A 23,502-nucleotide genomic window follows, 5' to 3' on the forward strand; every position below is an offset into this window, starting at 1 on the left:
TTCATGTAGAGCAAGCACCTATTAAATAGAACCAAATAAAAACAACGCATCTCTCTCTTTCCCGTACCTTCCTGCTCTGATGTGGTTCTGTGGCCTTTTGGTGAACTTTGGTTCCACCACAGGCTAGCCTGTCTCATGTCTCCATCCGCTAAATGCTAGGAAACATTTTTTGGTCAATGGAAGTTTTATGATTTGCTCTTAAACAGGCGTTCATGTTCTTTTTCTTTTCTTTGTTTTTACAGAATCACCTTAAAGATATATTGACATCAGTTGTGTCGAGAAGGAAAGCTTATCGGTTACGTGATGGTCATTTTAAATATGCCTTTGGTAGTAACGTAACCCCACAGCCATACCTGAAGAATAGCGTAGTAGCTTACAACAGCTTAATAGAAAGGTACATGAAGTTTCTTGTGGTTTTGCATCCATCCTTTCTAGCTGGTACACTACTATTATGTGTTAGACCACTGTTAAATAATTGTGTTTCTGTCAGTCTAAGGTACCTTTGAGAGCAGTGCAGTTTTATTTTAAGTTGCATCCTTGCACGATAACTAGTGAATTAGTTTGGTATCGCTTGTCACAAGTGAGGGCGCAGAGTTTGGCTGCCGCATGTGGTTATGCAAGCGCCCCGGGCCCACTTTCTCAGGTGGATTGGAGCGGTTCCCCGAGGTGAGGAGTTCTGAGGGCTCATGAGGGGCAGCACCTGCTTGGTCGTGGAGGCGGGCTTTCAGTCAGAAGCACGGCCTATGATTGTTGGGTCAGGGTTGGGTATCTTGATGGCGGGAGGAGGGGTGGGAGGTGTTCCTCCAGGTTCTGTAGCTCTACCTTGAGAGAGTGGCCTGTGTTGGGTGTCATCATGTTGTTCTTGGCATGCTGGTGTGCAGCCTGGTCCCTGCCCCCGTCTCTGGGCTTCCTCCGTCCACGTTCCACGGAGGGTCTCCCAGGACTTCTAATGTCCTCAGTCTTCGCTTTACGAGATGACCTGGATTACCTTCCTTTTCATCCATGTGTTGTCTGTTTTCAGCCCTCTACTTCCTTTCTGCCTTCCCTGCAAATAATGTAGTCCAAATTTTAAGCCTTTGGGAAAGAAAAAGCAGTGATGTAATGTTCTTTGTGGTAACTGAAGTGACTGGGTTTCTTTGAGCGCTCGTTAGCTGGTTGGTGAGGGAGATGACAGGGAGGTACAAGTTCAGAGAGAAAAGTGTGACCCGGAACCTGGTGGGAGGGATGATAGTGAAGAACTAACAAGAAAGGAAGGGAGGAGGTGTGGTAGGAAAGAGTGTAGGGTGGGAAAACCAAGAAGAGAGTTGGACACGGCCAAGAGTGTTGACACCACATGGAAAGGGGTTGTACCAGTGCCTACTTCATGGCTGAAAACCTTGAGGTGGCTCACAAGGCTCATTTTGTTTTTTTGTTTTTTTTTTTTTTTTTAAATTTTTTTTTTTCAACGTTTATTTATTTTTGGGACAGAGAGAGACAGAGCATGAACGGGGGAGGGGCAGAGAGAGAGAGAGACACAGAATCGGAAACAGGCTCCAGGCTCTGAGCCATCAGCCCAGAGCCCGACGCGGGGCTCGAACTCACGGACCGCGAGATCGTGACCTGGCTGAAGTCGGACGCTTAACGGACTGCGCCACCCAGGCGCCCCACACAAGGCTCATTTTGAAGAGCATCCTCTTTTTTTTTTTTTTTTTAAGTTTATTTATTTATTTTGAGAGAGGGCGAGGGAGAGCGTGAGCAGGGAAGCGGGCAGAGAGAGGGAGCAAGAGGGAGAGAGACAGAATCCCAAGCAGGCTCCACACTGACAGCGCAGAGCCTTGGCACGGGGGCTCGAACTCCCAAACCATGAGATCGTGACCTGAGCCGAAACCAAGAGTCGGATGCTTAACCGACTGAGCCACCCAGGCGTCCCGAAGAGCGCCATCTTAAATTAGGTTCACTATTTATATTTAGATCGTCAAATGTGAAGATTTCTATTCTCAGTCTCATTCAGGCATGTCTGTGTGGGAGTATTTGTTCTCATTTGTAAGTCCTCCTTTTCTAGAAGAAAAACCCAACCGACAAAGTGGGTGAATGCTGAGAGCAGCGTCTGTGACCCTGCCAGGCCTCCCGAGCTTGCCCCCTCGCCGCTGGCCTGCCCCTGGAGGGCGACTGGCTCCCTGTCACTGCTTGTTTGCCCAACAGGGCCGCCTTTGTCCGGTGCTCACCCCCACGCTTCTACCCGCCTGTGCGTTCGTCTGAGCTGCCTCCTCACTGTTGTTTTACCTTCTGGGTGTTCTTCGAAACTGTATAGGTCATCTCCTACTGTATCGGGACACACCAATTATGCCCGACTTCCCCGCTGATACTGTATCTGGGTCCTGTTTTGGGAAACTGGCAAGATTTGGATTTTCTTCATCCTCCGTTTTTGCCTGTTGCTTATTCTGCGCTGTGTCTTCTTGCGTGTAATTTTTCAATCCTGTTGTCTCCAGTTACATGTGTCTTCCTCTCCCAAGTCAGTTTTTCAATTTCATTCTCCTTTAGTTAAGGTCTTTTTTCTCCCCCGCTCCCGACTAGAAGCATTTGAAGGGCAGGAAACAATTTTGGCCCAGCATCCTGAGCTTAATAAATATTTCAACATTGTGGGGAGAGGAGTGTAAATTTAGTTGCTCTACATTTTGTTTCCAGCCTGCCAGATGGGCTGCCTTTAAAAATTAAAATTACAGGCCACTCATGTAATATACTAGTTAAAAAGTAATTTCTAATTGGGTTTTTAATTATTTTTAAGATATTTTTGCGAGATGTATTAAAAGCCCATTCCTATTTTCGTTATCCGCTTGTCTCGTTCATAGTTATTGGGAATGTTTTGAAAATACCTTGTTTTCAGTCCTCCAGCCTTTTCTGCTCCTTGTGCGGGTCATAACCCGGCCTCTCACCCGCCCCCTGATGACGCCGAGCAGCAGGCCGCCCTCCTGCTGGCATGCTCTGGGGACACTCTGCCTGCCGCTTTGCCTCCAGTCAACATGTATGACCTTTTTGAAGCTTTGCAGGTAAAACTCTTGGCTCCTTAAGGTTTACCTAGATTTATGGATAGGTTCAGAGTTTCTTTAAGTTTGCAAAGATACAAAGATATTCAGTAGCTTTTCCTCTTCTTGGCTTTTTGGTTTTCAGTTTTTATTGTTTGTTATTTATCTTTTTTAAGTCACTTTACTTATTTTGAGAGAGAGAGAGAGAGAGAGAGAGAGAGAGACATTGTACATGAGAGCAAGTGTGGGAGTTGGGGGAGAGAGAGATGCCCAAGCCCCAACGTGGGGCTCAGACCCGCAGAACTGTGAGATCGTGACCTGAGCCGAAATCGAGAGCCGGACGCTTAACCCACTGAGCCACCCAGGTGCCCCTGTTGTTTGTTATTCAAGCCATTAGTACTACCCTCATTTTTCAAATCCGGGGCCCACACCTCCTTCCTAACTTCCCTCTCTCCCAGCCCCCACTTGCCCAGTGAAAAAGAAAAGGGGAAAAAAGAAATCCTCTTGTTCCCGCTCCTATTTCAGAAGCTTGTCATTTCTTTGTTTTCTTGTTTCTAGTTGGAGCTTCATTAGGCTCTGGCTTGTAGCTTAGAGGTTGGCGTGTGAGTGTTTCGTTGATGTAAACCTTACTTTTTATAAATTTTTTTTTTTTTTTCAGTTTTTATTTATTTTTGGGACAGAGAGAGACAGAGCATGAACGGGGGAGGGGCAGAGAGAGAGGGAGACACAGAATCGGAAACAGGCTCCAGGCTCCGAGCCATCAGCCCAGAGCCTGACGCGGGGCTCGAACTCACGGACCGCGAGATCGTGACCTGGCTGAAGTCGGACGCTTAACCGACTGTGCCACCCAGGCGCCCCTAAACCTTACTTTTTAATTGTGCGTGTCGGGAAGAGGGATATACCGAAGCGTAACGGGAGGCACGCTACTGTTTTAATCGCAGGTACACAGGGAAGTCATTCCTACACACACCGTATACGCTCTCAACATTGAAAGGATCATCACGAAACTCTGGCATCCAAATCACGAAGAGCTGCAACAAGACAAAGTCCACCGCCAGCGCCTCGCAGCCAAGGAGGGGCTTTCGCTCTGCTGAACTCGGGTGACTTGAGGGTAGGGGGGCCTCAGCAAATTCATTGGTTATTGAGAATTGAATGTTTTGGGGGGTCCACATTTCAAGACTGAAGTGTGTGGTGTAAATATAGCCTTTCCTGTGGAAATGTGGCACTGAGTACCTTTTGCGTTGCTACTGTGAAGCCGTTCATACAAATCTGACTTTGATAATGACCCATATCTCTGTATGTCTGTATGTGTTCCCAGTTATGGGAGTGAGCACTGAGAAAAAGTCTGTGCCGGGAATGATGTTTTTAGGCATCCGAGGCTTAGTATCCTTGGGTCTGCATGTGAGGTAGATGACATCCTAGAACAAAGAAGCCGTTATAATTTAGTCCCCGTGATCAGCAGGACATCTGTGTGTTCAGTGACAGCATATACTCTGTATCTGGCAAGCCTAAAATTTCTGCCTTTCTCCTGAAGAACTGTGCTCTCGCATTTTGGTTGAAATAACCTACACAGTGTTAAAAATCATATACCTCCTTTAGTGACCGGTTTAATTTTTTAACAGATTTGGGTAGCTCCCTAAAAATTCATTACAACTCCGTAGAAAATAGGACTTAGAAATGCTGTGCTGTTAGACAAGATAAAGTCCTTTCTTTGCATTGAAAGCCAAAATAAAAACTCTGGAATGTAATTGACCTTATAAAGTTTCTTCTCAGAACTTAAGTTTCTTTTACAGTTAATACGCCCAAAGACTTTTATTGGTAGTTTCACCTGTTGATTACTCCTATAGAATATATTTTAAGAAGCCCACGTAAACATACTGGATTTATACTTAGAAACTCCCTAATTCCTATGAAGTATCTGTTCCTCTCCTTTCAGATGATAAAGTGAACATAATTTACATCTGGCAGTGTTACTAATAATAAAGTTTGTTTTTTTAGAGGTGATGCTTTTTACTAAAGAGAAGGTGTTGGTGACTATATTAGAATGTACAGATGGGTTGTGTAGGCCTAAGTAATATATGTATAGATATGTATACATGGTTCAATATTTGGATCTATTTGGTTTTGTACTTTAAATGTGACAAATAAACCTTTTGGGAGAAAACTTCCCTTTCCTGTGTTTACTAAAGTAAACGTATAAGGAATACTGCCTTCCATTGAGGTATGAAAAGCCCTGCTTTAGGAGATCTTAGCAGATTTTTAGAGGGATGTACTAGATGAGAAAGATTAAAAAACAGGTTCCCACTTAGGTATGTCATTGCTTGCTTTTCTTTCTTTCTTTTTTTTTTTTTTAAGGTTTGAGAGAGAGCAGGAGCAGGGGAGGGGCAGAGAGAGAATCCTAAGCAGGCTCTGTACTGGCAGCACAGAGCCCGACACGGGGCTTGAACCCACAAACCTTGAGATCATGTCATTTCTTTCCTTTTGGAATGTGTAGACAAAAAGAAAAAAAATAAATAGCTTAGTTTCAGTTCTTGGCACAAGTCTGAAAAGTCCTTTTTTTTTTTTTTTTTTTTTAAATTTTTTTTTTTTTCAACGTTTATTTATTTTTGGGACAGAGAGAGACAGAGCATGAACGGGGGAGGGGCAGAGAGAGAGGGAGACACAGAATCGGAAACAGGCTCCAGGCTCTGAGCCATCAGCCCAGAGCCCGACGCGGGGCTCGAACTCACGGACCGCGAGATCGTGACCTGGCTGAAGTCGGACGCTTAACCGACTGCGCCACCCAGGCGCCCCTGAAAAGTCCTTTTTTAGATAATTTTCAGGTTTAGAAGAATTTGGACTGATACCTAGCTGAATGTAGCGGTTTTGTTTTGAGCCATCCATATGCCGGGAACTTAATGCGAAGTATGTGTTAAATTTCATGGAGTCCTTACGTGGAGAGGCAGCTGGGAGGCTCAGCCCCGTCCTGCCGCCCATCGCAATGGCGGCGTCCATGGGCGGCCCTGGCTTTCACCTCTACAGTCACCTACTCTGGTGGGACCACAGGATGCCAGAGGACTCCCTTTGCCTCGTGTTTCCGGCCTACGTGAAAATCTGCTTTCTGTGCCAGTTTTCCTTAAGAATCACTTTGTAAAGTGGAAAGATGGGGTTGAAGGTAGAGGGATACTTAGGATTTGAAAGATTTGAACACCTCTGTCCCGCCAAAGGCTAGCTTCCACTCCAGCAGTGTTGCCAACTGTGGGATCCTGAGTGAAATTGTGACTGCTTATTCCCAAGCATTTAGAAAAATAACTGTCAATGAGGAAAACGCTGTTAGAAACCAGATAATTTCAGGGGCACCTGGGTGGCTCAGGTGGTTAAGCGACCGACTTCAGCTCAGGTCATGATCTTGCAGTTTGTGAGTTTGAGCCCCGCGTCGGGCTCTGGGCTGACAGCTCGGAGCCTGGAGCCTGCTTAGGATTCTGTGTCTCCCTCTCTCTCTGCCCCTCTCCTCATGCTCTGTGTCTCTCTGTCTCTCAATAATAAATGTTGAAAAAAAAATTTTTTAAAAGAAACCAGATAATTTCAGACTTAGAATAAAGCTTATTTTTCCTGCAGGAGTTTCAGTAATTGTCTTTCATATATAGGTGTTATCACTGCAAAACCAAGTTTCATAATGCCCACCTTACTTTCTACCCAGAGTGCTGGCTTAGCACACATTCTTATAACCTTGAACATCCTCTGCTGTGACCAAGCACACGTTCCTCGGCATGCACCCCCCAACACCCCACCATTGCCTGAGGTTCCCAATTGGACCTCACAAACTTCTAAAGGATTACTCTTTGACCATTAGATAAATGCTTGTGTTCCCTCACATTTTTTGGCTCCTGCCAAAATGCCTCCAGGATGTAGAGTAAGGGTAAGGAAGCTTGGTTTTAGGGGTCAGACTTAAATGCTGTGGCCAACAGATTGGGTCAGCACTTGATTCTGATGGCTTAAAAAAGGAAAAAAGTCTGGAGACTTCTTAGAGAGTAGACCACTACTCATTTAATTGAATCTATGGGCATGGTAGATTCCCAGGAGTAATTTAACTAAAAGCACACCAGGAAAGGGCAGGTAGGTTCTTCATGCTTTCATTTTTAAAGAAATGTGTGAAAACTAAGTTTTCTGATCTGCTCCTCAACTTGCTAGCATGTCTTCACCCATTTAAGATCAATATCCCTTTATGGATTTCCTTCACGGGATTTGGTAGTGTACCATCCCCGAGAACATCTGAAACATGACTGAATGAGGAAAAAAGCTATTTATGCCAGGCCTCCCCCCAACTCCCCACCCCTGGACTTTTGAGTTTAAAACCACATGTTACCATTTTTCTTCCCTGTCTTCAGACACCAACATTTATATTGCCATCCCATCCACGAACGGACACTTTTTTGATTCAAGGATATTCCATACGTACACCCCAGACCTGAGAATATAGCATAAAAGATAGCTTGAAGTGTGACCTTTCACAATGCTAGAGGTAAATAATAAATAAAAGCACCATAGCCTATTGTCTTTATTATCAAAGTTTATTGTTGGGGTCAATTTTCTATCTACCGGGGAGTACAACTATGTCTCAATATGTGCTATAGTAATTCTAGGGTAATAGCCTTTCTGCAAAATAGTTGTACTGGGACTCTGTTAAGCATAGATCATAATTAAGTCAGTGGAAGAATGAGCCCAGAAAAACCCTGACAGTAGAGCCATTACTCTAGGAAAGTTCCAGTGCTATGCAACCTGTAAGGCATCATCTATCAGCTGACGATGAGACTCAAGAAGATGTCGGTGGAATGAAATAGGAGTTGAACCCATTTTCTACTCTTCTCTGCAAGAAAACTATGGCTCCAATGCAAGAACCCAAAATTAGATCTTATAAAATCATTTAGGCTCCCAAAGCAAGTAAAACAGGACATAAAAGAGGAAAGGGCCAGGGACCAGGGTAGTGGAGGATAAATTAAGTGGAAGCGGAGGGAATGGAAACTTCTGGAATGGAAAATAGCTGTATTTAGATGCCATTTGAGACAGCAAATAATACAGTACAGGTGGAAGCAAATGGGGAACAATTCCAATATTCAAAGTTGTTCAGATCTACCAGAAAGTAAGTGAAGTTTCCTACCTTGGAGGAAAACTGGTTTTAAACAAATGACAAAGGTGAGTCACTAATAGGAAAATGAGTACCTGAGTAGAAACAGGTGTTTCAGGATGCCAAGAACAGCATAGTATATAAAGGAGCAGAGTCTACCAGAAGGAAAAGTGGTTATGGTAGCCTGTTATTCAGACCACACGTTGGAATGACATTTCTGGCAATGGCTTTGTCCAGGAGGTCCCGGCATATTTTTTTGTAGCATAGATAGCTCGGAATGTTTTCGTGACACTCAACTTAGGTGGGAATGCAAATTACTAGAATGTAAAAATTCAAAGACCTCCCCCATCTATTCCCGCAGGGCAGAAGGAGATTAGAAGTCTTGAAACAGCTGTGGCTAAAGGCCCACGTCCTCTCATACCCTTGTGATCAAAATATTAAAGAAACCAACAAGTATCCGATGAGTCAATGAGCCTTGTACCATGTAGACAGCAGATAATTTATAGTGACTTCTTCTGCAGGCAGCCTGAGAAACAGAAGAGCTTGTATGCTAAATGCTGCCCCGTCATTAAATATGACACAGAGGGCCACCAAAGACCCTAAAAAATTCTAGCTGCCAACGAGATTGGGAAGAGAAATACAACAGCATAGTTTCCTAACCTGCATCTTCCACTCTAACCTAGTTCGTCTGTGGAAAAGCCATCTGCTGGCACCAGGCCAGTATGCCTGAATTTTATCATTAGTATCTCATTTTTCCAAAAGAGGAAATGTGTGAGTAGCAGGTGTACGTATGGGACTCGTTTCTACAAAGCCTTCTTTGCAGTCTCGACCTGTGTGGGGACAGGTTCTACTCTTGGAAGCATTTTTAAAGGCAAAAGAAAACATTTACTTGAGGTTTTCTCCACAGAGAGGACATCAGTGGAATTGGGCCCATAGGAGTCTCCTGTTGGTGTTGAACAAACGGTCTCTTCTCCAGGAACAAATACCTTTGTTCATTCATATTTACAGGTTTCTTTTGATGGACACATGGATTAATCTCTAAAACAAAAAATGGGGCAGAAGCAGTTTCTTCCCTAATCATGTCTCTGCTGAAATCAAGGGTCCTAGACTTTTCTGACACGTGGATGTGGGGCGGGGGTGGGCTATGTCACAGGACAGGGTGCACAGTCCAGACATGGGGTTGTTCCAGCCCCCCCGGCCTTCTGCTGCCCCCTGTGCGTCCACACTTTGAGGAATCTTCTTGAGGATTTTCCTCTCACCGGTTTCAAACAGTTCCAATTGCTGGAAAACAGAGAGAACCTAAGTGTGAATTAACCCTTGGATTTTAGAAATCGTATACATTTTAGCAAACATGATTATTCCATTAGTCAGATTTCCAAATAGATGAGAACCAGTTTTATGCCCATCTGTCCACTATTAAATCTCCTGTTTGCTGAGAATCCCTAACTGCTTCTATCACTTCCTCAGTTCACAAAAGGGCAGCTGAACAGAGAACCGGTGGTCATGATGGTCAGAAGGTCATGGTTGATATCGGACGTAAATGCCTATCTTCACAGCTGCAGCCTCGCCCTGTCTTTTCCCTTTCCTCTTCTGGTAGCAAAGAGCTTAGAAAATTAAAAAAAAAAAAAAAATGCACAGAAACGTTGTTTAACAAGGAGAGGGAAAAAAACAAAAAGTAAAATAAGACAAGGATTAACAACCCACTAGAATTCAAAGTTTGACCATGGTTAGCAGAAAAAGGCTGAATTCATGGAGGGGAAGGGTAGGGGACATGAGAGGGACAGAAAAAGCAATTTTGGTGATTTGAATTGAACACTGAGAACTCCTCCTTGGCTCCACCGTTACACGAGGGGTCCCAGAATCACGGCGGGGTTCGGCAGTGTGAGTACAATTTGATTTGAGGGCAGGGAAGGAGACCTACGTCCCTCTTGCACTCGTACGGCGAGGAGTGAGGTGAAAGATTTCGGTTAGCATTTCCTTTGGAGGAAAAAGCAACTAGGATGGGACCCCTTAGTTACGCCGTAAAAGGAAGAAGACACGTCAAGACGGTTTTAGGGCCTCTGTGAAGGAAGGAATGACCTTCTTCATACTAAACGTGTCCGGGGAAAAAAATTAATTGACAATTAGGGAAATGAGAGCAAGAGGGTAAAACGAATCGCTGGCTCCTTCTGTAGGTTTCCCGCTGTGCCTGGCTGGCTGTTCTCTCCCAAGGTGTGTGTGCGGGGGGTGGGGGTGGTACGTGTTAAGTTCACGTCCACTAGAGCTGTTAGTCCCCGTCCCCCACTTCCTCTTGAAGCTGCCCTTCTATAGTCAACTCTGAAAATTCCAGACCTCTTGCTCTCGGTCCTCAGACTTTATTCATGGTAGTCTTAGCTATGTGCCCTGTTTTCTTTTCTTTCTTTCTTTCTCTCTCTCTTTTTTTTTTTTTTTTTTTGGTGCCGAGATTCAATTTAGAAATATATCCTTCTGGACATCAGTGGACAAGCAATTACTGCAATTGCTCCCACCACCCATGTGAAGGTCATTATGAGAATAAGATAATGTTTTAGAACTCTTTTGAACTCCTAGGGAGAAGCAGACCTACGCTATCGTTTTTCTGTGCCAAGTGGGCTCCCGAGCAGACCACGCGAAGTCTGGGCGCGGAGGCCCCAGCGCCCGGTGCTCTCCCCGTACCACCGGCCGGCCCCAGAGGCCAGCGGAAGGGAGCACAGCCGCTCCGAGCGTGTCAGATACACACCCCGGCCCTGACGTTCCCCGGGATTTATAAGGGGAAGGAAAAAGCTGGCTCTTCAGACCAAATTCTTTGCGGACTGAGCGACGTCAGATAGACCACGCTCCTTCAGGCCCAAATAATTTGAACACGACAGCCCTCAGATTCAGTGTTCTGGCAGCTCACTCCTTGTGGGGAGGGCCAGGCCTCAGAGCAGAACACCCACAAAGTAAGCCAGGCAACGGCACTTGGACCTAAAGGAGAGCTGAAGGCCTCTGATCCGTGGTACGGCAGCCCGGGCTGGAGAGTTCTCGAAGGCACAGAAAATCACGGCAAGGGGGAAGGCGTCCGCGGAACACGAACAGGCCTGTCCGTGAAGGTGCGGGGCGTGTGCGTGTGCCCGCGGGTTACCTGGGCTCTCCCCTCGGCGGTCAGTTGCCCTCTGGCGCGCTCTCGGTATCGCATTCTCTGGGTCCCTCCCCTCCTCCCGGCAGCTCGCTCTCGATCTCCCACAGGACGTCGTCTTCGTCTTCCAGATTGCTGGAGATGTGGCACTTCTTGAAGCCCTGGACGATGGATTCGCTGGAGATGCTGTTCCACGCGACCATGACCCACTCCAGGAAGAGGCCCAGGGGCGGCTTCTTGGCGTTCCCGGTGGGGCTCAGCGCCAGGTTCCCGGCCAGGAGCCAGTTAGAGTACTGGGCCCGGACGCTGTCATTGAGCGGCTTGTAGACCACCACGTCCAGCACCTGCAGCTGCGAGGTCAGGCCTCCGGGGATGATGACCATGTCGGTGTTCATGCTCTCCATGGAGCTCTTCACGGAATCCGTGGCGTGGCCGCGGAAGCCGTTCAGGATCAGCATCCCTCGCTGCTTGGGCGCCGCGCCGGTCCTCCGACGCCACACCACTTCCAACCAGTCCTGCATCAAGTCCTCCGTCATCCACCCGTACCGGTGGCAGCGGATCTCCATCCCGCTGGGGAACTTCCCGGGGGGGATGTACGTGCCCCTCAAGATGATGTACGGGGGCAGCTTCCTCCCGTCTGCCAAGACACCCAGCATCGCCGTGATTTTCAGCTTCTCCCTGCCCGGCGTCTTGACCAAGACGGGCTTCTCGCCCTGGTTGTCCACGGTCACCCGCGAGGGCACCTCTAGACAGATGGGCGTCTCGTCGGCGTTCCCCATCTGCGCCACCTGGTAGTCGTGCGCCCTGCGCAGGGCCAGCACGCTCCGCTGGTAGGTGACGAGCTTCTCCGTCAGGTCTTCGGGCAGCTGCTGGGGCACCGGCACCTTATGCCGCAGGGACAAGTCATACCTCCGCATCATTCTTCGACACCAACCCAAGCTGGCTTTGAACCCCTTCTCCGGAATGTTCATCTCCTGGGCGATCTCGAGGGCTTTCAGCTGCATGGCCTCCCTGGTGATAGGGTCCCCTTTGGCCTGCATGTACCTGACGTACTCGGCCACGCGCTGGTCCACCAGGGCAAAGCGCCCGTTCTTGGGGCCGCGGAACGCCCGCCGCATGGCGTGGGCATTCTGCAGCTGCGGCTTCACTTTGCGCCAGTCCCGGACGTTCTTTTCCAGCACTCCAAACTGCTTGGCAGCCTGGCAGTTGTTGGTGCTCTCAGCATATTCCACCACCATGAGCTTGAACCCCGCGTCGTAACTGCGCCGCATGCCCCTGCTGAACTGAAACTTCCCGGCAATATCGTCCGCCGAGAGGTCGTACCCCGGGAAGCCCATGGCCATGTAGAAGGGGTACCCCTCACTCCACTCGGGCAGCTCCGTGAGGTCCCGCGGCAGGCGGAGGCCAAAGCCGTCCAGGTGCTGTGGCTGAGGAAAGTGGGGGGTGGCGTTCATCGGACCCGCCCAGTCCGGGGGCTTGACGTCAGTCTCTTCATTTTCTAGGAGACAAACAGGGAGGGGCGAACACAACAACAGTAAGAAAAATGCCTTCTGGCCTATTCCGATTTCCTGGGTGAAAACGCTAAGAATACCTTAATCTGAGGCTCACTCAAAGGAGGCCCTTTAGTAACAGATGACGTTCCCCTAAGTCCTATGGATCGCCACACCTACTTCCCACAATACCTGTGTATCGCTATTCCTTCTTTGCAGGTGGAGCTACAGAAGTGAAGTAATACATCAAGGGAGCTGAGCTACAAAGTGCCAGAGCTGGGACTTGAACACGGGTACCAAACTTGGATCACACGATCATTTTGTGGGCCACGCTTTGGTCAAAACGGTTTTTGTGGGCACGAGAAGCCAAATGTAACCCATACAGTAGGTACAGAATTTAGATGCACTGCTAAAGGGATGGCCTGACTCACGTCCCTTACGCCAAGAAAATCTATAGCAAAAGCATACTTCGTCCCCTCACACCAATGTCAGAACTTCTATATTTACAAAGTGGTCGCAGAAACTGAACAGGACTTGGGAAGATAGCGTGTCTCACCCAAACTAAGATGCCATCAGTTGCAAGAGACACCATGGGAAGAGGAAAAAAAAAATGCCATCAATTTTAAGAGGGGTTCTCAATTTCAGAGATGTTAATGTGGTGGGCGGGGGGGAAACATGTCTTAGAATCAACGAAATATGGCATTCCACACTCTTCCCTATAGAGAGAAGATGAATAAAATCACTGGCTGCTTAGAAGCTGTATTTGGCCAACTGTTATCCTAACTATGTTGTTGATAAAGGGCCATGTGCTTCTCAGACGTACCTACTCACACATGGACTACAGCTGCTCTTGCTTTTTCTATCCAAGAAGAGATGGACAAGAAACCAGGGTAAATCGCCCCGGCCACGTGCTTTGCCGCATTACTTTCCTTAGTCTTCAAACGTATATGGTGCGCTACTGAGGTGGCCTCCTTCACCCAGCATGTGCACAGGACCAAACGCCATACAGACTTCAATTTACTTCATGCGCGTACAAGGTTGCACATTGAGACTTATTACCCACTGCTGCCGGAGGAAGAAATGGAGGCTCAGAGAGGTGAATGAAGTGGCCTAAAGTCACACAGCACTAGAAAGATTTTGAACATCCAAAGCCCATCATCTTTCTGCCTCATAACCTTGCCTCAACTCTTAAACACCCCACACGAGGTACATGGAAACTTAAAGTCCAGGTTCACAATGCTCCCACTGGATGGATGCTGGGGTGATTTCATTGTAGTACCTGCCAAGGTTCCTCCTTGGAGCTGCCATTCATCAGAATTCTGAGACTCCTCGTCACCTTCCAACCGAGTGATCATGTCTGGCTTAGGGAATGGGAATTCTGTTTATAGGAAATAAAACAGGTAATAGCTGTGTGCTCCTGCCTTGGAGCCCTGCCAAAATCAGTCCTTTATGCTACTTAAGGAATCCCTCCCCCACCCCGACACACAACACACACTCTCTCCATGTGGGGGTTTACAAAAGTCAGGGGGAAAGGGCTGAGGGGTAACGAAAGAAAAAACACGATAGGAAAGAAGTCTGTCCAAGGGAATTTAGGGATCTCGGCTAATGAGGGCTGGTGCTAGCAACAACAAAAACAACTTCATTTAGCAGGATGCAGTCCCTGACCTATTGAACCTTCTGGTACCTAGACGAGAAACTAGGAAATCCCTCCAGCTGGTTACATTCTAATGATACGGATCATCAATGCCAGGAGGGGAACGAGGATTCTTTGGGGCTGAGTTCCCAAGCGTCTGAGGCTGACGGGGTAACGATGAAGTCTGCCTTCCCTCCTGAGGAACATATGAAACACAGGCCCAGGTCTGTGGTGACATTTCTTAGGTTAGGTCTTTTTTTTTTTTTTTTTTTTTACGCGAATGCCTAGGTCGAGTGAGGATGGTTCTGAGAGCTGGCGCAAGTTGCTGAGTAGAAGGACACAATATTTATATCCTGCCGAAGTCAAAAACAGGAAATCAAATGGGCACAGGCATTGAGGGGACAGAGTCCAAGTTCAGGAGAAAGGGATGTTGGGTACACCAGAGAAGAGACATGGAAACAATTCTCTGGGCTCAGAGCTTCCAGGAGACAAAGAAAAAACAAAGCTTTACCCAGGGACAGGACAGTTTCATAATTCATCCTCATGACTTCCCGGTAGAGGGCCTTTTGTTGCTCCGTCAAAACTTCCCACTCCTCATCGGAAAAATATATGGCCACCTCATCGAATAGGGCCGGCACCTGGAACAGGGAACAACTAATAGGCATAAGCAGACACAGACTCACACCCCTTCATCTCACAGGGGAGGGGCTCTGACCGGGGGACACGGTCCATCCACACTCACTAGGCGAGTGGAGGCAAAACAAGGACACAGCACAGGTCCCGCACGCCCTGCTTAGGGTCGCTTACCGCCTCGGTTCACAGAGGAGGAGAGCCGCACCCTGAGAAGAAAACTCCCCAGCAGTGACCACCAGATCGGGACACACGCTGCAGGGCCAGCCGGTCCGGGCTCAGCCCCGGCTCCAGATTCAGGAGCAACTGCCCCCAAGTAAACACCCTGAGGCAGTTCCCCCACCAAAATACACACACCCAGCCACCCCCTGCCCTCCCCCAAGTCACAGATCCCTGGCCCGGCATGGGGGTGGGGGGCAGCTCCTGGGCACCGTTCTCCATTTCCTGGGGTACCAGCTCTAGCATTTGACTCAGAACCCAAAGCCCAGGGAGGAGCCAGTGAGAGAGGGGGCCTCATCCTGCCTTTTCCAATCTGTAAGAGCAAGAGTAGGAGGAGAGAAGAGCTAATTAGAGCTTAAATTTATGTAATGAAACAGCAGAGCAAACTAGTTTGCTTTGATGCCTAGACCTTCGGCCAAGGACAAAGGCAGCTCTCCTTCCCTCTCTCCACTGACCCCGCTCCCCCACCCCTGTGGGAGGGGCCGGGCCGCCCAAACCAACCTCCTCTTGTTTACTGACTCTGCTCTTCTTTTTGCCATGTCGTTTCTTTCAGTCATGAAAAATCCCACTCCGAAGTTCATCATATTCGGTGGTAAGAAATCACTGGGCCGAGGTTTCAGGGTTACTGCTTTCAAAGCTATTCCCCAAGGCCGAATCCAGAGCCTGGGTGATTATGAGACTGTTTTTTCACCAGCTTAGGAAATTAGCATCTGCACAGTGTGTAGCTTCTTCAGGTGTCCAGCCATCAGTCACTTGGACACACTGGACTTTCTCCTTATTCGCCAAGTCCATGTCCTCCCTTCCCACTCACAGCACTCTACAAGTAGGGAGTACTTCCCAGGAAAGGCTGTGTCTGCTTCATCTGTTTTCCCCAACAACCTCATTTCACCAAGGAGGAAACGGGCTCGGAGAGGCCTTGTTGCTACTGTAAGTCACACAGCCAACAAATGGCAGGGTTGAGATGTGGACCTAGCACTGTCTGAGTTCAAGGCTCTAGCTCCTACAAAGAGCAAAGTGGCCTCCCTGGCGACCAGCCCTTCACTCTCCCCTACCTCCGTGCTCAGTGGTTCTCAGTGCTTGCTGTTTCCTGAGCAAACCATTCTTTTACCTTTCGTGTCCCCCCACATGGCTCTCCCACTGCCTCAGAGGTCCTCCCCATTCTTGGCTTGGCTGACACCCACCCAACCACCTTCCAAGACTTAGCCCAGATGTGCCGTTCCCTGGGAAGCTCACCCTGACGTGGGTTGTGCGCCCACTACGCATCCCTGTGGCACCCTGGGCTCCACACTACGGTGGCACTTATCACAACGCAGTATTCTCTTGGTTTACTTGTCTGCTTCTTACAGTAGAATTCAAGCTCATTGAGGGCAAAACCTATGTTTATTCCATCTCCCTAAACTTAGGACACTTCTTGTAGATAGTAATCACTTAAGAAAGTATTTTTTAAGTTTATTTATTTAGAGAGAGCCAGAAACAGTGTGAGCAGGGGAGGGGCAGAGAGAGAGGGAGAGAGAGAGAATCCCAAGCAGGCTCCTCGCCATCAGCACAGAGTCCGATGCAGGGCTCGAACTCACAAACCACAAGACCATGACCTGAGCCGAAACCAAGAGTTTAACCGACTGAGTGAGCCACCCCGGTGCCCCCAAAATGTATATGTGAATAAAAGATTTAAGCAAACGATATCCAAATTTCCTTTCTCTTGTTCCACTTAGAATAGTTTCAAATACTCATTAAATTTAGTCTCTTACGAAACCAAGCTTCCTCTTTGGAGTAAGTGTGAAATACTAGGAGGTAAAAAGGGATGAATCTCCAGGCTTTCCTCAGACCTTCATCAATCTGGAAAGCCTGTCAGCCAGGAATTTTCCACCCCACCCCTTCTCACTTCCCAGCCTTTTGAACAACTCTCCTTTTGGCCTTTTCTCTCCCTAGGAAATTCCAGATCCAGGCCATACCTATTTATAGTCCCTTTCCCTTTGCTGATAAAACGGGACACAGGACTGGCTACGCCTGTCATTTCAGAGGGGCTACCGACACTCACAGAAGTAAAACGTCCTAGGCCTGGTAAAAATCTCAGGAGCCCCAAAGTTGTAAGGTGGCTGGAGGGTGACTGGTGCCAGATTCACGTCCTCATATTTATGGCTGAGCCACAGAGGATCTCCAAACAAGCCCACATTATACTCCAAGACGCATAGTCCAGTGGCTTAGAAATTCTCCTCACAGCAACCCTCTGTGAGAAGGGAGCGAGCCTTCAGCCAGGCCCCGTGGCGCAGGCCTCCTCTCTCTCCACAGAGGCTTTTTATCTGGCTGAGCACAGCAGAAGGTAAACAGGGCCTGCCCCGGGCAAAACTCCGAAGTCGGGAGGCCCTTTCTTGGCCTCACAGGTAGGGACCCTCCATCCCTGTCCTCCTCCCTTCCCTCAGAAGACCCAGGATGCATCAGATAGGTGTTCTTCCTTCGGCTTGCAGGTACTGCCCTGCTCTGCCGGCAAGTGGGCATTCCAGAGCCCATCTCCAAGGGGAACTGTCAGGAAGTACCTACACCCCGCACAGCCGCACGCTGGCGAAGCTGTGTAACGAAGGTCTCAGAGCAGACGGCCGTTACCAGTGCACGAGAGAGCATCTGCGTGGGGCACTCCCTCTCGCGTGTTGAAATAGTTATCTTATTGAATCCTTGAAGTAATAATAAAGAAATGGGAATCACTACCCCACTTTTATGGGTGAGGAAACAGCTGCTAAATGACTTGCCCACAGTCACAGAGTCAGAAAGTCTGACTCCAGGGGCGCCTGGGTAGCTCAGTTGGCTAAGCGTCCAACTTGGGCTCAGGTCATGATCTCGCGGTTCGTGAGTTCAAGCCCCCGCATCAGGCTCTGTGCTGACAGCTCAGAGCCTGGAGCCTGCTTCGGATCCTGTATCTCCCTCTGTCTCTGTCCCTCCCCCACTCGTACTCTGTCTCTCAAAAATGAATAAACGTGAAATAAATAATAAATAAATAAATAGTCTGACTCCAAAGCCCAGACTTTTTCAGCAGGCCACTTAGCACGCAGACTGTAGTGAGCCTTGGCCCTCGCAAGAGAGACGGGCAAGAGACCTGCCCCGCAGAGCTCCTGGGGAGAGAACTACACCCCTCAGCACTGCTCACCACGCCCTCTGGCTGGCCGGCCCCGGGGCCTGCCCTACTTCTCTCACCTTCTCTGCTTCCAGCTCCGGGAGCTGTTCCAACTCTGCACAGGAGCGTTCCTCTCGGGTGCCTGTGTTCCTGCTTTCCCCGTGTCTGGAGTGCAAGCTCTCTCTCCTCCCTTGGCCAGTGCCACTTATGAACGTGACTCAGTTCAGGGTACATTCCTCTTTTTCTCTACTTGAAACTCTATTTCTATTCCAATTCTCCTGTGGAATATTATCCTAATATATAGCATAGTTCTTATGTTGGAAGGGCTTTTATTGATCACCCTAACACAATTCTCTACAACCAAAATACATATTTAAGGAACAGATTCATTTCTTTTCTTTCCCTAGTTCAATGCCCTAGAACAGGGTTTTTCAACATCAGCACTACGGACATTTTGGGCCAGATAATTCTTTGTCATGAGGGCTGTCCTGTGCACTGGAGATGTTTAGCAGTGTCCGTGGCCTCTCCCCAGGAGATGCTTCGTAGGATCTCCCACTCCCCAACCCTCACCCAAATCACAAGAGCCAAAAACGTCTCCAGATATTGCCAAATGTCCCCAGGAGGGAAATGGGCCTGGGAGCCAACCTGCCCACTGCTTAAGACCAGGTCCATGCTTGCCCCCTGAACAAAGCCTCTTGAGTTCTCCAGCTGAATGAGACCCTGCTCTTGAGCTGACTTCAGCCACTGCACTCTGAATACTGTACTATGAATTATGTTCACTTCCCCACCTTCCCTGCGAGACTGGCAACTCCAGGAGACTAGGGATCTTGTCTTAACACCACCACTGTGCTCAATGACCGCGGACAGGGGGCAGACTGCCTGGAGGCCACAAAAACCAGCCCCCCTCTTCCAGCGACCTCCTTCCTTCCCGGCTAAGAATGGCCTTCGCCTTGCTCCCTTCTCACTGTTCCGACAACACTTAAACGTCCACCTTTACTGCACGCATTTTCCAAGGTTCTCCATGCTATCTAGAGGTTCGGGGTTGGCCAATTTAGCCTTAAAGCCCAGGGTTTCTACTGCCTTGAGGTCTTGCTGCAGGCTAAATGGGACTGACTCCTGTCCTCGAAGGTCTCCCCAGCTGCGAGGATCAGAACTAGAGAGGCGGTGGGGGTGAGCAGAGAACACAAAAAGAAAATGGCAGTGCAGCCTACAGAGCCCGGCTGAAAACCCAGAGCCTGGTGGTGCATTGTGTTTCATCGAGGTATGACACACATACAATAAAATGCACTGCTTTTAAGGGTCCAGCTTGAGAGACATTTATTTTTTCAAGAACACATGTCAGCGTACATGTGTAACTTTGGGGCAAAGTAGATAACCTCTCTGCTCCCCAGACCTCTTGTGCGGGAGGGGAGCTGGATCGGACATTTGGGAGAGCCGTGTTTCTATGAACACCAATCTCCTACTGGAAACAAAGGAATAGAATGGATACTGATAATGTTCATACACAGGACTCGCCGGAGAAAAGGAATGCAACTTGTTGCATATTTAAAGTTTTTACCATTCATGCCTAAATGTCATGATGTCCGGGATGTACTGTGAATAATTATACACGATTATAAGGATAAATATCTCTTGCACTTACATCACTCCCCCCGCCCCCCCACCCCCGGGGTGTCCAGAAGTGCCCCGGGCACAGGCGCGCTGAAGCCTGTTCACTTTTCTGGGGAGGCTTCTACAGCTCTCTGGTGCACGAGCAAAACCCGGCAGGCCCCAGGCAGACTGGCGGGGATTAGGATGGGCCACGCTGCATTTATATTTTTATGAATTTACTCTAATTCTATCACACGCTTCTGTTTGGATATGTTCCATATTCTCTGCTGCCTACCACCCCAATCCCTCGATTCGGGCAGGCTGATCATGCCGCTCTCCTGGGTGTGCTATCACAAGACGTCCTCACACAGAACCGACTGAAGCTCTCCTCCTGTCAGCTCAACGCCCCAAGTCTTATTTAAAAAGGTTCCCTTCAGCCAGCAGTGGGTGTAAAAGACTCTCTCCTTCCCAAACTTCAGTGACGTTCCTCTGGGCCCTCTTCCCTACCAGGCCTCCATGGGGGCTCCCCTCCCGTCCTCAGCCTGCCTGGCCCAGTTTTAGCAAGAAACCTGCTTTTACTTTACCTCAGAAAGATTCCCCCACCTTTGACAGCTGATCACCCTAGTCTGCCTTTAGCAAGAATCCCCCTATTCTTGATGTCCCCTCTTAGTAACTTTTCACCCACTCTGGATCCCTGGCTGGAAATCCCTGCTTGTCTCACTGTATTCAGTGTTGAGCCCCAGCTCTCTCCCACTGCAAGAGTCCTGACACCCATCTCAACAGTCCCGACCAATCTTCCTTACCGTCTTCACAAGCGTCAGAGTAATTTTTTCTTTAACAGAGGTCAGCAAACATTTAGCTGGTGTCTGCAACGTGCCTGGCACTAAGTAAAACGTAGGGGATTCAGGGGCACAGGAGAGAGGCAAGCCTCTCAGATTTCCAGTCCGAACGACGATAAGCCACATGGCTGAAGAGACTGTTCCCATAACCAGCTCCATTCTTCACAGTGCCTTTTAAAGCCACAGGACTGTTTTCTCAGGAATGCAAACATACCGGGCTGGGCTGGGCTATTTTTACTTCCTATGCTTGACTGAGGAGGAGACTTAAAACAAGCCTGGCTCCCAGACCTCTCCTCACAGCTGTGTGGACCCATCTTCCTACTTACCCAACCACCTTCTGAGCAGATCCGGACTTTCTGCATATCTGTGGGGCCATCCTCCAGTTCCCGACTCTGAATCTCTTCTTCCTCTTCTTCTTCTTTCAGGGTCAAGTTGAGAGTGTAGGCTGTGGAATCCATCTCTGCAAGCAAGATTCAGTTGAGAAAGATCAGGCACTAGTGTGAACTCTCCGAAGCCTGGGATGGGGGTGCCTGTGCAAACCTCTTATCCCCAAGCACTGTTCAGGCTGGAATAAGGGAAGGAAGAGTCAGGCCTGGGGAGGAAGGGCTTTAGGAAAAGCACCAGGAAGCTGGAAGGTGGCATATTAATTATGTTAAGAGGGGCTGCAGGCAGAGAGTATACCTGACTGCCTTCATATATTAAAAAGGCTACCTGTGGAAGAGACCAGACTGGTTCTGTAGAGACCCAGGGGCAGAACGGGCTGGTGGGTAAACATTCCTGGGAGAGGTTTTAACAGTGCTTTGAAAGGCAGAACTTTCTCACAGCCAGTGCCACCTGAACATGAAATAAGCGGCAGGAGAGGGGTGTTAGCTTCTTTACCAATGAAGATGTCCGAACACAGCCCGGACACTTGCTCAACTGGGTTCTCCCTACGGGCCAGTTAAGCACCTGGAAGTTGGCTGGCCCAGAATACCCATCACCTGGATTTTCCAAAGCTAAAGATTTTGTCCATGAGCCGGTTCAGAAAATAGTCATTCTGCCTTAGGAGATTTTCCAAACCCGAGATTCAGTGACACACAGTGAGGTGTATGCCTGGATACCCGAGAAGGTGCAGAAATCTGTTAGGGCCCACCCCCACCGGGAAATGCCTCCGTGGCTTAAAGAATATTCTCTTGGGTCCAGCTGTAGGCCAATACAAAGGGCCGCGCTCCTGCCCCCTAGGGGCGCGGGCAACTCCTAGGTGTAGAGTGAGTGTGCATCTTGTGGGCCGCATCCTCCCGGGCTTCGGAAGAAAAGATCCTTCCAGAGTTCAGTGTGCTTCTTCGGTATTGCCAAAAGGGACGGGCGAACACTGCAAGGCCAGGTCAGGGGCGGGCGGAAAAGGCTTCAGATCCCCGGAGCTGGGGCCCAAACTTGCCGCCGCCTCCCCCGCCCTCTCCCGGGCAGGAGGTGGGGGCGGAGGTGGCACCGCCCCGCAGCAAAGGTGCCCGCGGCGAGGTGCCCGCGGCCAGGGCCGCGGCCGCCGCCGCCACCGCCCACCCGCCCACGGCCCCGCGCCCCGCCCGCAGCCGCCGCGCCCCCGGGCGCGCTCGGATATCTCCAGCCATCTTGTCCCATTTCCCTTTCTCCGCGGCCCCGCGCCGGGAGCGCTCCCGCCGCCCCCGGCTCCCGCCGCCCCCGGCCCGCCTCCCCGCCGGGCCCCCTCCCCGTCCCCGGCGCACCTGCCGGGCGGCCGGAGCCGGCGCCGCCTGCCACCAGGCGGGCCCGCAACAAAGGCGACGGCGGCCGCCGCAGCTGCAGCCTCGGCGCCCCCGCCCCTGCCGCCGCCGCGCAGCCCCGGAGCCGCGGGAAGGGCCGCGCCGCCCCGGGCCTCCGGCCCGCCGCCCGCGCGCACTCACCGAGCGGCCGGGACGCGGGCCGGGGCCGCGGGAGGAGACGCCGAGGGCTCCGGCCCCGCTGTCACAGCGCCATCCCTGCCGCCTCTCCGGCTTCCCGTGCGCGCGGCCCCTCGGGAGGGAGCGGGGAGGACACGTGGTGGGAGGAGGAGGGTCCGGCCGCGAGCTGAGGGTGTTGGGAGGAGAGGGGAGGAGCGCGGCTGATGTCAGCGGGCCTCGGCGGCGCCGGGAGACGGCGCCCGCGCCAGCTCCGGACCCTCCTCCCGGCGCGGTTTCCGGCAGGTCCGCGCGGCGCTCTCCTCCCGGCGGAGTTCTCGACCCTGCTCGCGGCTCCCTCTGGCCGGCCAGCGGCGCCGTGCCCTCCGCCCTCCCCGTTTCCCCCGCGGTCGTCGGCTTCCCGTGCGCTGTGGGCGCCCTCGGCGGGCCGGAGGCAGGAAGGGCATGAAGGATTTCTGCTTTAGCAGAGTGTGTGACCTGGGAGCATTTATCCCTGTGCTGATTTGCATTCACCGGTGGTTTGCGTTTGCTGGGGTGAGCACTCAAGGCAGGCTCGCCACGCTTCAAGGGACGCGTTAGGAAGAGTAGACCAAGGGGGCTGAAGAGGGGTCCTGGATCTTTGCCGAACCGTGCTCGGATTCTGGCAAGCATAGGTCCAGAACTTCGTTCGTAGTATATACGAAGAAGGAACTTCCTGATAGGAGTACTTGTTACCTGCTAAAGCCCGAGCTTGTAATCTCGTGGAGGACATAACTCTCTCTCTGTAGCAGGATCGTCAAAAGGCTCCACAAAAAAGAGCAGACAAGCCCTGAAGCCCTTCTGATTCCAGAAAAAAAGATTCTGGGTTTGGGTTTTTGTTGGGAAGTCGTTAAGGAAAAAATA

The 23,502-nt window shown here is 50.0% G+C and overlaps 2 protein-coding genes and 1 non-coding gene across 10 annotated transcripts in view; 1 reads left to right on the plus strand and 2 right to left on the minus strand.

Moving 5' to 3' along the window:
- Window positions 1–14,138, plus strand: part of TADA1 (transcriptional adaptor 1) — a 26,891-nt gene extending 12,753 nt beyond the window's left edge. The window contains exons 6-8 of one of the 2 annotated variants that reach the window (XM_086693990.1): window positions 243–394; window positions 2,864–3,026; window positions 10,675–14,138. In XM_086693990.1, the coding sequence (XP_086550116.1) occupies window positions 243–394; window positions 2,864–3,026; window positions 10,675–10,854 (495 nt within the window). In that variant the 3' untranslated portion in view covers window positions 10,855–14,138. Of the gene's footprint in view, window positions 1–242; window positions 395–2,863; window positions 3,027–3,943; window positions 5,167–10,674 lie in introns of those variants that run through there. The other variant, XM_025926257.2, reaches the window with a different exon arrangement.
- On the minus strand, window positions 7,534–22,876 carry POGK (pogo transposable element derived with KRAB domain). Of its 7 annotated transcripts, none has more exons than XM_086693981.1 (7): window positions 22,627–22,861; window positions 21,440–21,562; window positions 21,055–21,188; window positions 14,856–14,982; window positions 13,991–14,089; window positions 11,228–12,719; window positions 7,534–9,387 (listed from the first exon to the last, which is right to left on the minus strand). In XM_086693981.1, exons 2-6 carry the CDS (start codon window positions 21,501–21,503, stop codon window positions 11,248–11,250), a joined length of 1,896 nt encoding a protein of 631 aa, XP_086550107.1. In that variant the 5' UTR covers window positions 21,504–21,562; window positions 22,627–22,861; the 3' UTR covers window positions 7,534–9,387; window positions 11,228–11,247. The 7 variants fall into 7 exon arrangements, with proteins under 7 accessions (XP_086550107.1, XP_086550108.1, XP_086550113.1 ...); XM_086693982.1 differs by lacking the exon at window positions 22,627–22,861 and adding an exon at window positions 22,450–22,608; XM_086693987.1 differs by lacking the exon at window positions 21,440–21,562 and having other exon boundaries at window positions 14,856–14,998; window positions 22,627–22,876.
- On the minus strand, window positions 19,969–20,101 carry LOC112863231 (small nucleolar RNA SNORA52). The gene has a single exon (XR_003223888.1). It is a non-coding gene; the product is annotated as a small nucleolar RNA SNORA52 (small nucleolar RNA).
- Window positions 22,877–23,502: the final 626 nt, after the last annotated feature.

This window comes from Puma concolor, chromosome E4, assembly GCF_028749965.1.
Source record: "Puma concolor isolate L17-30 chromosome E4, mPumCon1.1.hap2, whole genome shotgun sequence".
Lineage (NCBI taxonomy): Eukaryota > Metazoa > Chordata > Mammalia > Carnivora > Felidae > Puma > Puma concolor.

What these genes read in the sequence shown, in the direction of transcription:
- POGK (XM_086693981.1), bottom strand. Translation starts at nt 21,503, where the DNA reads ATGTTTACCCACCAGCCCGTTCTGCCCCTGGGTCTCTACAGAACCAGT. An exon ending in CAGTCTGGTCTCTTCCACAG is followed by an intron (nt 21,189 to 21,439) that starts GTAGCCTTTTTA and finishes TCTTGCTTGCAG; the next exon opens with AGATGGATTCCACAGCCTAC. An exon ending in CCAAGGAGGAACCTTGGCAG is followed by an intron (nt 12,720 to 13,990) that starts GTACTACAATGA and finishes TTTGTCTCCTAG; the next exon opens with AAAATGAAGAGACTGACGTC.